Raw genomic sequence first — 15,491 nt, 5'->3', positions numbered from 1 at the left:
CGAAAGAACGTCTATCAATTTAACATGATAAAGGTAGATTGTTAAAGTTTGTGCTAGTAAAACTTTGCATCTCATCTCATAAGTATTTTTTTATTTAATACGTTACAAGTTTGGCAATCATTTAAAGTCACCCGTTAGGTGAAAAATCACAAGTTTTATTTAATTCAAATGATTAAATGAACAACCCAATTAAACCATTAAAAATAAACTCAAAATTAATATCAAATCAAGTAACAAATACTCCATTTTTACTTATATTTCCCAATGAGTCTTTACATTATAGATATTTCTAAAGCGTTTGTAACTATCCATGATTTTTTTATTGTAATTGATAACATCTTACTTATAATTTCCCATTTTTTTCATTGTTTAGAAATAAGTGAGCCAAATATTTAAACTGTTTTAGATAGAAAAACTCGTTACGCTATCAAAAACCAGCATATAAGCCTTATTTTACTTTAAAGTACCTCATCAAATAATGGACGTAAGAATCTCCAAAGTGTGAGCCTTAACAAAAATGGCTCAAATCTTTATTCCTAAACACCATTTAGATCGCCACATGGTTTTTCACTTAGATGAAAGAAACACATACATGGAAACCACCAATGCTGATGACAGTTATTGAAAGATGGAAGAGAAAATTGTAGAGAAATGAAAATCTACTTGTCATTCAAACAATATAAAGTCTTTTACCAGGTGTATCTAACTATTTGGCCATTTCATCTTTCAGGGCTTTCTGATATTTTATAATTTTTCAATTCAAATAAAACTGTTTCAATCTTGTCAAGAAATGGTAGTATTTTCAAGTGATAATTTTATGAATAAACATTTAGAAGCAACAGTTCAGAGAGTATTTCAAATGAAATATTATTACGTCGATTAGAAGCAACAGTACAGAGAGTATTTCAAATCAAATATTATTACGTCGAATACTTTTAATTGTCTGCGTTTATTTTCGAAAGTGGTTCTTAGAGTACTTATATTTGCCAGAACCTTTCCTTCAACTTTATACAACTGAATAACAGTTACATATAAATATAATGGTTTTTTTCTGGATATGAAATAATTCTATAAACTACAGAAAATGTTTGTATTAACAAAATCACGTTGCTGCTGTGTATGTTATGCAACAAGTGGCGTTTAAACTAATAATTCTTAGCTCTTACCCATGTTTAAGGAACTACTTTATAATTTTTAACTTGCTAGGAAACAGACTTGGAACGTAATATTATTACATTAATAGCTCAAAGCTACTGGTACTACTTCCGCTCGTTTTGTAAAAACCGGTTAAGAAGAGTCACAGTTGACTCAAAACAGAAGGATTCAAGGTTGAAGCGAAGCCTTTGTTTTCGGTTCTGTCAGGAATGGTAAAGCTAACGGTTTTCTGTGTGTCCAAAGACGAAATTAAACCGCGAGAAAACATTGTTCTGTTGTTATCCATAGAGGGCATTTGGGTTTCTTTTATGAGATGCTGTAGCTTACGCGCTAATGAACCAGAAATCAGAGCCGAAAATATGACCAGGAAAGCCAGAACTCCGGATAAAACTAGGAAGGATGTACAACTTGGAGGCTCTTGTGGTTGTCCAATATTTTTGTCAACTGAAAGATAAAACAAATGCGATATTTTTTATTTTTTTTTTGTAATTAAGATGAATTATTCACTTAAAGCTCTAGTAAATATCAGTCAAAAAAGTAGTCCCTAAAAATCCAGAGAAACTCATATCCTTACATACAAGTTTGATTAATCTTGGTGTTTGTTTTATTTATTGAATTTCAAGCAAACCTACTCGAGAGTTAGCCATCCCTAATTTAGAAGTTACAGACTAGAGGGAAGGCAGCTAGAGAACACCAATTACAGCCAACTCTTAAGCTATTTTAATCGAATAGTGGGATTGACTGTCATATTATAACGCCACTACAACTGTTTTATGACGTGATTTGAGCCGGTGACCTGCAGATTGCGAGTCAGCCTCCTAACCACCAGGCCATGATCTTAATGTATCATGTATGATAACAATAATGTATATATTTTATATCTTAAAGTTATTGGTGAGCTGTTACTTAACTTTTTAAACGCATCACGAGACCATAATAATTTAACTCAGAACTATCATACTTCTAAAACATATTAAATCAAATTACAGACACAATGTTTATTATTAGGATCTGGATTTGTTATTCTCCAGTTTCATAGAGCGCATAGTGAAGAACAAAATATTCCTTTTTGAATAAATAGAGTTGTTTAAACATTTGTTCCATACAGACACACGCCACAATGAAAGAACAGACCATTCCAAGCTTTTACTTGTTGTTAAACAAATGTTTAAACAACTCTATTTATTCAATTATGTACAAGCTGCCCAGTTTCGGCTAACAATATGAAGAATTAAATTGTGACGGAATGCTATAGAATGATAGGTTTCTTTTATGTGAGTTTAAAACACTTAAATACACCGATTCGAAAATATTACCTTACATATCATTAAATATCTCGTTATTTGTACAGATTGGAAATACATTTTGCGCTATAAGTATTTAACCTAAAATAAAACAAAAACATAAGCACTAATAATACTATCTATTTTTTTTGGTATTTTTTTCGTAAGTGAGGCCCGTAAAAATATAGGTTGTATCACCAATAATAATTAAAAAATACAGCATCAAACATTAAGTTATGTAGCTTTGATTATTCATGATGGAAAATTCAAAGACTTGGTACTGTTCTCACCTCCTGGCACGTAAACGGTTATGCCAATGTTTTCTCCTATTGACGTTGTTTTTAAATGTTGTTTTTCTTTTACTGTAGATACATTTGCTTTTCTACCAAGTGATAAATCATGGAAGTCTGAAAAATATCGAGTGAAGTTGGATCCAGCTCTCTTTTTACGGCCGTGACCATACGGTTGAAACAAGTCAAGGCAGAACTCCTGCAGAAAGGTTAGATAAACAGAAAATTAACGTAAATTAAATGTATTAATAATATATATATATAATATTCGTATTAGTACTTTACTTTTAATACAAAAATTGCCAATTTGCTCTAAACTAAAAGTAAAAACAAAAACGTCTATTAAAGTAGATTTCTAGAATTAGGTATTCCATACGGGCATAATCATTAAAATAATTACACTCTAAAATTAAGCTCCTTAATTTATTCAAAGGCGTTTTGGAATATTAACGTGCATCATCTTGCGTCACTTTATTTTGTTTTTGTACTCCAAACCACATTTTAACTTAAAACTAAAAACGAGGAAGAACATTATTTATTCATTGTTAAGCACAAAGAGATAACTGTGTTCTGCCCAACGCGTTATATGCCCACAGACTTACCGCTGAAGAACAGAGGGAGGTATGGAAGAAGCGTAGGCTTAATTAATACAGTAAAAGGGAAGCAATATCTTTACCATATCAATCAAGACCCAATATTTATTTTACATAGTTACAAGATAAAGATTACGAATAGTGCATTCTATTTACATTAAAGCTTTGTTTTGAAATAAACACATTTAAACGAGTTTTACCAAAACACAATCCGAAGCTTCAATGCAAGCTTCAATCTTAGTGTGAAGCCACAACTGATTTGACGACTCCATGTCTTCTAAAAGAAATGCCTGGAAATCTAAAGTCACCTCTCCAGGTTTTTCGTCCATTCTGATTGGTTGTTTTGGTACTATACTTTCATAATCCTTAACTCGACAGCTAGTAAAGACAAAATATTTATATTTTTAACAATAATTATAATATCTTTTTTTTTTTTTTGAAACTTTGTACCCTTGGTAAGTCATGTGGCGCCATCTCTTAGAGTTGTAAAAGGAATTATGTTTGCATATAAATTCCTGACCGAGGCAAGATGTAACGACAACTATTTTATTTAAACTTTGAATGGCATATGTTTAAAAATTCCAAGAATAAAAATATGAAAACAGAAACAATTCACTATATCACTACAATGTCACTACAAATATAGTGAACATAGATTTTAATTGTCATACATTTATCAAAAAATAACATACTTCACATTGTAACATTTTGATTCACTTGCTACAATCCAAAACGAGTTTTGTTTTTAACTTAACAGTTTCTAAAAAATAAATTGATGATGAAGAAGCTTGTAAGAACGAGTTAAATAAGCAGTTGGAAAACTTACCCGTTTTTCACTAAAACTATTTGACCTTTAACTTCAGGGTCATCTGGACTACTGGATACCACTACGTCCAGTAACTTGGCATGCTTCCATGCTGAAAGTTTTAATTAACACTCATTAATTATTTTGGTATATACATACCTAAACACACATATGTAAAAACTTTTATCATAAACTGTACTGTTTTGGCAAATAAGTATCACGAGTAAGGCAAAAACATATTCGAATGTTAATCTTAACGAAATCATTTATAGTAAATAGTTAACAATAACGTTAGAAGATCATTAAACAAGTTAGCATAAGCAAAGTAAGCAAACTTTGCATCTTAAAAAACCCATTTGTACTTCACTTGATTAATATAAAGGACAATGTAAGTAGGTCGTCGTCATAAGTCTATACACACATCCACACATGTATGCATATATATATATTGTTTCTCCTAAATTATAAAAAAAAGAAGTTTATTTTGTTTTGATAGAGTATATTTCTGATCCTAACAATATTTTTTAGCTTTCGTGACATCAATAAATCATAAATAATTATAATTTTATTGCTGTACAAAAACAAAAGCAGATGTTTTTTCTTGGTGTAAAATACGAAGAAGGCTACACATCTGATTACACATGAACACCAAAAACGCTTCGGTGCTGCACCTAAATGTTATTTATCTCCTAAAGAAAAAAACTTTCAACCGTCAGTTGCTCTGGGAAAGAGAGTTAGGTTTAACACGAGCATCACCTTAGTTAGTCCTTTTGCATCTTTGCTCAGTTAAAAGACCACAATGATCTGCAACCCATTATTTAACTTCAATCTACATATACAAATCGAATAAAACAAAGTAGAATAATAAATAAAAAAGTAGTTTCTGAGTTAAGTTTGAAGCATGGTGATGTATCAAGTTGTTTAGTATACGTATAATTTACCACAATCTTTCACAGCGAAGAATTTTAGACATTTTATTATATAAAAAATTATAGTCCAGTAACACTATATATACAATATTTAAAGCAGCATCTGTCTAGTAACTTTCAATTGTTCTTTGATTTCTGAACTCCTCGCTCCATTTTCAATAAAACGATTTCAAATTTTGCATGTAGGCTCTTGACACCTGCAGTATAAGCAGACAAATAAAAATGCTCCAAATAAATTTTCGGGACATATTGAGGGGACACTAAAATGGAGGGGATGCATTTGTTTTGGAGGGTCTCTGCACAAAGACATTATTATCTAAATACCAGGTCAAAACAATCACCTAAATTCAGACAGGAACTTTTCAGAATTTAACTTCTATATCGAGGGAGAGGGGATTTTAGGAGCTCTCAGGCCTGGATCCATGGATTTACATGAAAACTATGGGCTTTTGAGTCCGTTTTACTTCACCATATAGTAACATAAACTAATTTAAGTATGTGAATAATGTTATGACATTTCATATGATATGATCTAATAAATACAGAAATATATTTATTAATAAATTATAATTAAATAGTAGTTGATTATGAAAACAGAAAACCTGAGTTTGTATTAATGGCAGCTCGTAGTTGCAGTAAAGTACCAATCGGCACAGCGCCATCTACCGGGATTTCAAACATCCCACTTCTAGTAGTAGACTCCTGATAAAGTTCCATAACATACTCTAGCTTTCCTGGCTTTCCTTCCACAGCTCCAGATACCCGCCCAAGAGATGGTCTACAAACAGACGTTTAATTTCTTTATAAAACATACTCACTTTGAATAACATTGTATAATAAGCGGAAATTAATTCTATATTATAAATGTATTAGTTTTCCTGCAAAAGTAATGCATTAAAATACAATTGTTGTGATAAAAAAAAAAAGTTTTGTTTATTAATATGGCGTTTTCTGGCACTTAAAAGCAACATAGTAATCGATATTGTAATTTGTGTTTCATTTCCAGATTTAATTGATACCACAGGTTTAAGCCACGAAGCGAGAAAAAAAATTAGAGAGTAATATGAGATTCCTCTATTTAAAACTGATAATTCTATGTTTTTTCAACGGATTCTAGAAATCAAAATTATCGTAGCTACATAGAATATATATTTATATAAAAAGCTACCCAAGGGATATCTGCGCTAGCCGTCTCTAATTTAGTAGTAGGCAGCTAGTCAATAATACCCACCGCCAACTTTTGGGCTACTCTTTTACCAACGAATAGTGGCATTGACCGTAACATTATAATGCCCTTACGGCTGGAAGGTCGAGCATGACGGGGATTGGAACCCGTACTCCTAGATTGCCAGTCGAGCGCACTACTATTGGAAAGGATTTCATTGAACATTGAAAACTGTTTTGAAAACATCCAAAAACGAGATTATTCATTTTACACAGAAAACTAAATGGCAGGAAAAGAGATTGTTGGAAATTATTATTATGTTTTTTTTTGTTTTTAAATTTTGGAAAACGAAACTGTAATCTAACTATTCTTCAATAACTTTAGTTACCATACTCTGCACATTACTTCTGTAAGAACACAAATATTGAACTTGTGCAAACCATATTATTTTAAGTTAGTATGTTTTATATAAAATTTTATTGACAGTTTAATTTTGGTTTTATTTTGAATAATTTTTTGTCTGTGCTAATTGGTTCTAGTTAAGTGTGAAGCATACAGTGCACAAATAACTTTGCAAATACCGCAAAATAACGTATTTTGACTTTCATATATATATATATATATATGTTTTTATAAATAGTTGGAACAAAAACAAAATTTTGAATACGAAATATTATCACTGGAAACCCACTAGTAGCCATCTTACATGTTTCCTGCTCCCCCCCCTTCCCAGTGGCACAGCGGTATGTCTGCGGACTTACAACGCTAGAAACCGGGTTTCGATACCCGTGGTGGGCAGAGCACAGATAGCCCATTGTGTAGCTTTGTGTTTATTTCCAAACAAACAAACATGTTTCCTGAAAAGCTTGTGGTTTGTTTCTCTGTAATCACGTGCTCGGGAGGCTGACACATGATGGAAACATCCTGATCATTCATCAGCACAACTCCAGTAATTTGGGGAAACCACACTTGCACATTTAAGAATCCCTGTAATCAAGAGAAGAATAATTATACTTAATATAAGCTTTTACGCTTTAAATATAGGTTTTAATTGTTTTATTCATGTCTTCTTAGAACTGAAAATTTGTTGAACTCCATTCATCAAACTATAATATTTACTATTACTTGTAATCAGGCGAGGAACTAATTTATTCTGACTCTAGTATACTATTACTACTACTACTCGATTGCGGGCTAACAAACTTTGCGTGTTAATTACTTTAATCACAATTTGTAATCAGTTTTATAACCAATAACCCCTTTGAAATTAATTCACTCTTTCTGTGATACATATTCTCAGACGTGCTGATAACAATACTGGTTCTTTTTAAATTAAATTAAAATCAAATTAAAACATCGAAAAAAAAACGCCGTATTTGAAATTCGCTAACACATTTTGTTAATTAAACAGTTATAGTAAGTATATACACTCACCATTTATATATATACTTATATATATTTATTTATTGAAATAGACTTCACGCAATTTTATAGTTTCATAAATTGTAAAGATAAAGACGTTCTTGAATATTTATAAATTAAATATAGCTTTGTACTGATGAAATATCAAAACAGCCGAAGTCATTACTCTTTTCATATGAGGAAAAAACTTGTCATATACATTTCTAATTTGAAATTTAGAGATGTCGGTAAAAAACGCTTGTCACACATATACATTATACTTAGTTCACAACTTATTCACTAGATGGTATTAGTGAGTTATATAAAAGATAGCTTTATACGTTCTTTACTCAACTTCAAACAAAACATCATTAAATTAGGTTATGAGGTCAGTAAAATTTGAGCCTGAGATATTTTAGATATAGTTTTTCAATTGGGTCGGGGTTTCAATTAATTCTGACATCTCAAATTTTTGGGACCTTGTTCCTGACTTTAGCAGCTCAGTCGCCTTTTCCAGGAGATTTGGCTAAGCCTTTTTTTTTTTTTTGTAGACTTACGTCATACGAAACAATTTAAGCCTGAAATGAGAATGAATAAAACGCTACTTCTAGTCGTCAATTACATATATATTAAATAAGTTATTATAAGATTAGATGTTTATTGTTCTATTTTGCACACTTTTCTTTGTGATACTTAAAAGAATAATAACTATGAGAGATCTAAATTCACATAGTGTTTAATGTGTTTTGTTCTTATAGCAAAGCTACATCGGGCTACCTGCTGTGTCCACCGAGGGGAATCGAACCCCTGATTTTAGCGTTGTAAATCCAGAGACTTACCGCTGTCCCAGCGGGGGACAAATTCACATAGAGATCATGCATCATGTTGTTAGAGTTAAAATCTCAAGATAATTCTTGATACGAGTCTTATTATGGGCTAGTTATTTTTTATCAATTAATGAGTCCTGGCAGAAATCGACGCACCAAACTTGGTTTTTGTCTACCATAACTGGATAGCATCAATTTTTAAGCTACTTTTAATAATCAAAAAATAAATCTGTATGAGCTAATCAAACATATAAAATAAAAATCAATGATAAATTAAATAAAAAGATAATTATAGCAAAAAAACTAATGTGACTCATGCATCAGTAGAGTGTTTGAGACCCGTCAGGAGTAAAAACAACATAAAATCTAGAGGAATAAGAATAAAACATGGTCATAAAGTACATACGTTCTGCTTCTTCACTGGACATTCAATAAAGTCCATAATACGAAGAAAGTAGACTGAATTGGACGTGTCTTTTGGATCTGGTATAATTTGACATTTGTTGTGTTTCTGTGGTTGAATTCCTCTGTTGTTAGTAAACACTGGGTGACCCCTGAATCCGTCTGGCTTTCTAAGAGTAGCAGTAATAATGTCTTTTCCATCTGCATCTGTGCCTTCATGACACTTAATATCCGATACTGCATACCAAAGTGAACATTCAAAAAGATACATTAGGTTATATCAAAACGTGCTTTTTTAAAACTAATCTTAACAAGAAATTATGTATTTGCTAGTAAAGCTTTGGTCAAAAGCCAGAACTCGAAAAGCCTTGGCTCTGGCTTTGAAACCCTTGCTTAGAGCCTACTAGAAAGCAAAACGCTTTAGCTTCGAACCCTGAGTTACAATATGCCAAACATGTGAGTCCTTGCTTAATACTAGCATTTATGAAAACTTATCTTCAAAACTTGGCCTATGTGAATCCCGAAATTCGAAATTTTGTCTATATTTTTCCAGGATATATCGATGTTCCTAGAGTCTACTTAAAAAAATTAAACAGTTATTCTTTGATGTGATTCGTGTAATTTGAGATGATATTTATAGGTTTTAATAATATAAGTTCGTTAGAAATGATATGATTATATAATAAATAACATACATAATAAATAAGTAAATAAGTTTAACACTTTTGAATAATTAAATGGCCATCATCATTTGGATATTCAGATGTTTACAGATAATTATGTGGGGATATAAATACTTTAACTATGGGTTATTTAAAAGAAAAAAGAAACATCTGTTAGAGAAAACTTACACCACATAATCGTTTCATTAAAAAACCCTCACGCTTATAAATGGAAATATTTGGTTATGCAAAATAAAAGTAGTATGTGGTAGTTGCTTGAACTCTATAAATGCAGAAATGCAGTCATATCATAATTAGTTTGTAAAACAACGAGTAAGTAAGAGCAAGCATTTCTCCGACTTTCAAAAAAGCATGATAATCGATACCCGCCCAATAGGAGCTTTTTTTATCTTTCACCAGCTGTTCAGAGACATCTTTCACAGCTTAAAATAAAAAAAAAAAACTATACCTGTCGCCTGTACAAACTACAGCCCCTAACTGCTGGTGACAGAACGAGGGAAAAGACACCAGCCCGTGTCCCACTTGAATGATTCCTTCAACAAAGGTAGGATTCGACTATCTTCAGTAGTCGATATATGAAATCACAAAATCTGCTATAGTGCGTCAGGCAACCAGTATAAAAACTGCTTATCTTAAATATAATCTGTTCGGAGTTAAGTCGTATTTTATCCATTACTATACTAGAAACGGAGTAGTGATATAGACAAAACCAACATGAGGTCTTTGACCCTGATTGTTTTGTTACAAAGCTTCAATCTGCTATAGGTGGTGTAACAGTGCGGGGGAACATCATGATTATAAAAGATGAGCTCCTTTTCCCCTGAAAGAATGATGAATATCATTCAGAGAGTACCTAGCGTTTCTGCTGATCATTTCCATTCCACAATATTGCAACTTCTCTGTAACGTAGTATTTTGCATTTTTATACAAACTTTTAATTATTTATGATATATATAATGATAGTCTGACGTCGTACTTTACATTTTTGAAATGGCAGGAAAACATTGAAAACGTGATTATTATGAATAAGAGGTTAATATACGTTTATGAAAAATAGTTGTTATACCACATTAATAATAAGAATGTGATTTCAAGAAGTGCCTTACACGAAGAAAATGGCATTTTCTTTTCTGTATAACGTTCAGTCTAAAAAGAACTCAGCCTTTTGGCAGATAAATATACAAAAGCAAAATCGGTAATGTAGCCTTTATATCCATACGTCTTTATGTAGACAGTACACATTACATTACAAGTCTTTATTAATATTCTAGTCAAGTTCTTTCTGTTTCTATACGAAAGTTCAAGTGAATTATAATTGCAGTGAAATATAAGCATTGTGAAATAGAAAAAAATGCATTAGTTAAAAAGATGAGTAAAATTAGGAATACAACCCTTAACTTTCATAATTATAAAAAATTAAATGACATAACAGCTGTATAGGTTTGTTTGTTTTGAATTTCGCGCAAAGCTACACGAGGGCTATTTGCGCTAGCCGTCCCCTAATTTAGCAGTGTAAGACTAGAGGGAAGGCAGCTAGTGATCACCACCCACTGCTAACTCTTGGCTTACTCTTTTTACCAACGAATAGTGGGATTGACCGTCACTTATAACGCCCCACGGCGGAAAGGGCGAACATGTTTGGTGTGACGGATATTCGAACCGGCGACCCTCAGATTATGAATCGAGCGCCCTAACCACCTGGCCATGCCGGGCCAACTGTATAGGAAAAGGGACTAGTGAAATCAGAAATTTCTGGTATGTTTATTTTATTTTTGTTTTTACCAATTTTATAAAGATATTTTTGAGCAAAAATAAGGCAAGACATTTTATGTAAGTACACAATTAAACAATTCAGATCGTAACGGACGGCAAGGCGTAAGTTATTTGTATCTATTGTAACCGAGACATATTTAAAGTTTCCATAGAATTATCTCTAAGCCTCTGAAATAAAAGTTTTGAATATTGTAAAAGTGATACTACCTTACGTTTGTTTAAAGTAGAATACAAAAACAATGTTTTCAAATAGTTTTGAACAGAGAAGAATTGCAAAAGCGAAAAAGATTACCTTGAGTATGAGTTGAAGAATACAGAAGGTCGAGTATGTTATATTTAAACGAATTTGGAACCTAACCGCGTCGTTAAAGTCCATGTTGCCACATCCATCATATTTTATCTGACAATAGTCCTGCAGCATAGTTTCCATTGCCAAAAACTCGATAGTAAGGCTGTCATGTTTAAAACACACCACTCTTCCCATCAATGTCCGTTACAACAGTTCAATCACACAGAAATCCACACAACTACTTGGCCGGTATATCTATATATAGAATGGCATAAGTTCTCGTTTCATTCTCCAACTACTTGCGAGTTATGCGACGGTTGAAAAGACATGTCATAGACGCAACTTGTGTACACGTAGCTAGTGTCGTTTAACCAGATGGAAATCCTTCTTGATCACATTGTATACTGTTGCCTCGGGAATGTGGATGACTTTTGCCATTGACCTTCATGTTCTTTGATTCACATTTGTTACAAGGTATACTTACCATGGCTAGGGTACGACTTATTGCAGGTTTTTTTTCTTTTCTGAATAATTCTGGTACCCAAAGATGATCCTTTTTTTATTTTTTTGCTTTCCAAAGTCATTACTTACAAGGGATATATTCGATTTGTAAACTCAAACTACCTGATCTGAACACATTTTTATGATCTGAGTGTATGTATATCTTGCGTCGTAACAATCTAAAAAGCGATCAACTTTCGGTGGCATTATGCTACCTACGAAACGCCAAACGACGGCAAAATCTAATTCTAATACATGCTGTTCAAGCATGACTTTATATTGGTTGTGGGTGTCACGTGACTTACTGAACTGCATATTAAAAATTGTTTTAATATAAAGTACTCAACACTCTAAACAATAAGCAACCTTACGCCATGATTTGATTGAGGAGAGCTTGTAATTATTTGAAACACAGATACTGACATTGGAAATTCTTCAATTGAAGAAAATATGTTACTTTACAGAGAAACGAGTGTACTAGAAGGTGGCACACAAACTATTTTAATAAATATTTTAATATTGTAATTCTAAATTTTAAGTAAATAAACAATATTAAAATAACATTTAGTAAACGCAAGAGAATATTTTACACTGACCTTCATATTCTTCTGCTCCTGATGTTAATACCTAAAAGTAAAAAATAATTAGAAACATAGAAGATATTATACTAAAGAAGTAAATTTTGTTTGTTGTTAAGCGCAAAGCCACTCAATGTACTATCTATCTGCTTTTCTCGATTTTAGCGTTATAAGTTCTCAGCCATATCGTTCAGCGAACGGAGGGTAAGTATTAAATAAAAAAACACGATTGTTTTATATTTTTGTTTAATGACAGAGTCAAGAAAACTCCCGAAGTAAGTTTAAAGTTGTCCCCTAGTAGATCAAAGCTAAGTTTACGGACTTGAAATGCTAAAACACGGGGTTCGATCCCTCGTAGTAGACAGAATGCAGTTAGCCTAATGTGTTGCTTTGTGCCGAAAGAAAGAAATAAAACTTGTTTAGTTGCAATTTAATTAATTCATTAATTGTAAGCTTGTTCGTTTATTTTGGATTTCGTGCAAAGTTACTCGAGGGGTACCTGCGCTAGTCGTCCCCAATTCGGCAGTGATAGACTAGAGGGAAGACAGTCAGTCAACAACATCCACCGCAAACTCTTGGGCTAATCTTTTATCAGCGAATAGTGAGATTGACTGACACATTATAACACCCCACGGCTGAAAAGGCGAGCATATTCGATGAAGGGGATTCGAACTCACGACCCACAGATTGCGATTCGAGCGCTCTAATTACCAGGCCATGCCAGGCCCCTAATTGTAAGATAAACTTAAAAAAATATTTAATATACGTCAGAATACTTTTACTTATCGTAATGGGGTCGGACGAGGCCCCAAAAAAATTGCTCTCTGCATATTGTGGCAGCAAGTGGGTTATAAAGGTAACGGTCAAATCAAATCGTTTATCAGAATAGCTGAAATGTTGGCGATGGGTGCTATCGACTAGCTGCCTTCACTCTAGTCTCTCAGTTCTTAATTAGGGACAGCTAACTCAGACAGCCCTTGTATTAATATAAACAATACAAAAAAGAAACGGCTTGCCAACTTAATTGGCTAGAAAACCACTAGCAAATGCAGGTTTTTAACTATTTTAATATTTTTGGGGTATTACATATGCAAATCCTTAGATACGAATTTTCGTTCAAACGAATCCAGGATGATAAAGAAATAAACAAAGCTTTAATTAACAATTAAATAAAATTCCTAAGACTTAAAGCCTCACCAGATTTAAGGAAACGAGGAACGCACAAAAGATCATCTGGAATGTTGGTTGATTAAACTCTTCTGTTTAATCTTTAAAGGTGGTTCAGTGTTTCTATTGAACACAGGAGAAAAATATACGATATAAAATTTTATAATTTATTGAAATTATTTGTACTAATAAACTACAATGTAATGAATTACAAGTTAAACACCGGAACAAGTGAATATATGAAATACTAAAAACTTAAAAATTTACTGCTCAGAATATCTGGTATTGAGAAAAGATTTACTATTCATATACGCGTTACAAAGTTAAAATCTGGAACAAATATAGTGAACGCTTTCAACGTCTGGTTTTTTACAATTAAGCAATTAAGAATACGGATCCAGCATATTTGGAATAAATTCAACAATCGCTTATGCTATAAAACCATGGTTTAAGACAACATCTGGTTGTACGATCAAACTATTACAAAATACAAATTCAACCTAGGTATGTTATGAAATGAATAAAGTGGAAGAGATTCAACATCTGAAACTTTCTTGAATTTATGATTGCTGTGCTAGTAAAACATGGTCTATATATCTGGTTGTACAATCAAACTATTAAAAATACAAATTCAACCTAGCTGTGTAATGAAATCAATAAAATGGAAGAGAGTCAGTACCTGAAACCATTAGTTAGTGCATATTCAACACCTGGTTGTACAATCAAACCATTACGGAATATAAATATCAACCTGTGCATGTATGTGGTAAGAAACCAATGAATGAAACAGGTTCTATACCTGAAAAGGTTATGAAACCAGTAGTTGATATAGATTCAATATCTACGTGTGTTACCAAATCAGTATCTAAAATATATTCTGTTATGAAATTAGTATAAAAAAATCAACATTTAATTTTGCATCATTGATTATAAATTAAATTTGTACACGTACTATGAAACCTTTATTTGGAAAATATCAATCATTTTCACATTTAATAAAGTATTCCAAACGTCCTTAAATTATAATATCATTACTTGAAACAAAACAACCATATATATAATCCTTTTTGTTTTAATTTTTTAACATAACTGTTAACTACAGCATACATTTTTAGATCACGCTCTTTAAAAATAATTTGGTAAAACGAAGTTTTTATGAATACTTATATATTTTTAGGCATCATAATTAGAAGTCTACTCTGTTGCTAAAAGAAATATATATATATAAGTTCGAATATTTAATACTTGAAGATCAATCTTACACTTGAAATATTGTATCAATCATAGATAAACTTTAACAGTTAAGATATATAATTCTATTAAAGATAAATTTTGTCATTAAGTGCTATACTGCTTATTAAATTAAAATCTAACATTTTTGGGTATACTACCAATAACAGCTAGAGTATGAAAGACAAGGATATATTACCAATAACGTTTGAAGCGTGAATGAATATCCAATATATATATTTCCATTTAAATTTAATGTTTTGATATTCAAAGTATCAATCTAAGATGAAATTTCACATTCATGTATGTGTTATTAATTAAAGTTTGATACTTAGTGATGTATTTTAAATCAAAGGGTTGAATATTATATTCATAGATATATTTTGAATCAAATTAAAATGTGGCATTGGCGACCACATT

The 15,491-nt window shown here is 31.9% G+C and overlaps 1 protein-coding gene across 1 annotated transcript; it reads right to left on the bottom strand.

The window, feature by feature from the left end:
* Nucleotides 1-2,690: 2,690 nt before the first annotated feature.
* On the bottom strand, nucleotides 2,691-12,179 carry LOC106460575. Its single transcript, XM_022387681.1, has 7 exons — nucleotides 12,080-12,179; nucleotides 8,855-9,087; nucleotides 7,071-7,207; nucleotides 5,658-5,833; nucleotides 4,148-4,238; nucleotides 3,522-3,699; nucleotides 2,691-2,927 (listed from the first exon to the last, which is right to left on the bottom strand). Exons 1-7 carry the CDS (start codon nucleotides 12,177-12,179, stop codon nucleotides 2,691-2,693), a joined length of 1,152 nt encoding a protein of 383 aa, XP_022243389.1.
* Between the last annotated feature and the right edge of the window lie 3,312 nt (nucleotides 12,180-15,491).

The sequence above is a fragment of the Limulus polyphemus genome, unplaced genomic scaffold, assembly GCF_000517525.1.
Source record: "Limulus polyphemus unplaced genomic scaffold, Limulus_polyphemus-2.1.2 Scaffold34, whole genome shotgun sequence".
Classification (NCBI taxonomy): Eukaryota; Metazoa; Arthropoda; class Merostomata; order Xiphosura; family Limulidae; genus Limulus; species Limulus polyphemus.
This window is presented reverse-complemented; position numbering and strand designations above follow the sequence as displayed.

Excerpts from the sequence above, each read along its gene's own strand:
- LOC106460575 (XM_022387681.1), bottom strand. The coding sequence starts at position 12,179 with ATGACTTTGGAAAGCAAAAAAATAAAAAAAGGATCATCTTTGGGTACC. Across the intron at positions 5,834-7,070 it reads ACAAGCTTTTCAGGAAACAT|ACCATCTCTTGGGCGGGTAT; the intron begins GTTTGTTTGTTT and ends GTCTGTTTGTAG. Across the intron at positions 4,239-5,657 it reads TGCCATTAATACAAACTCAG|CATGGAAGCATGCCAAGTTA; the intron begins GTTTTCTGTTTT and ends TAAAACTTTCAG.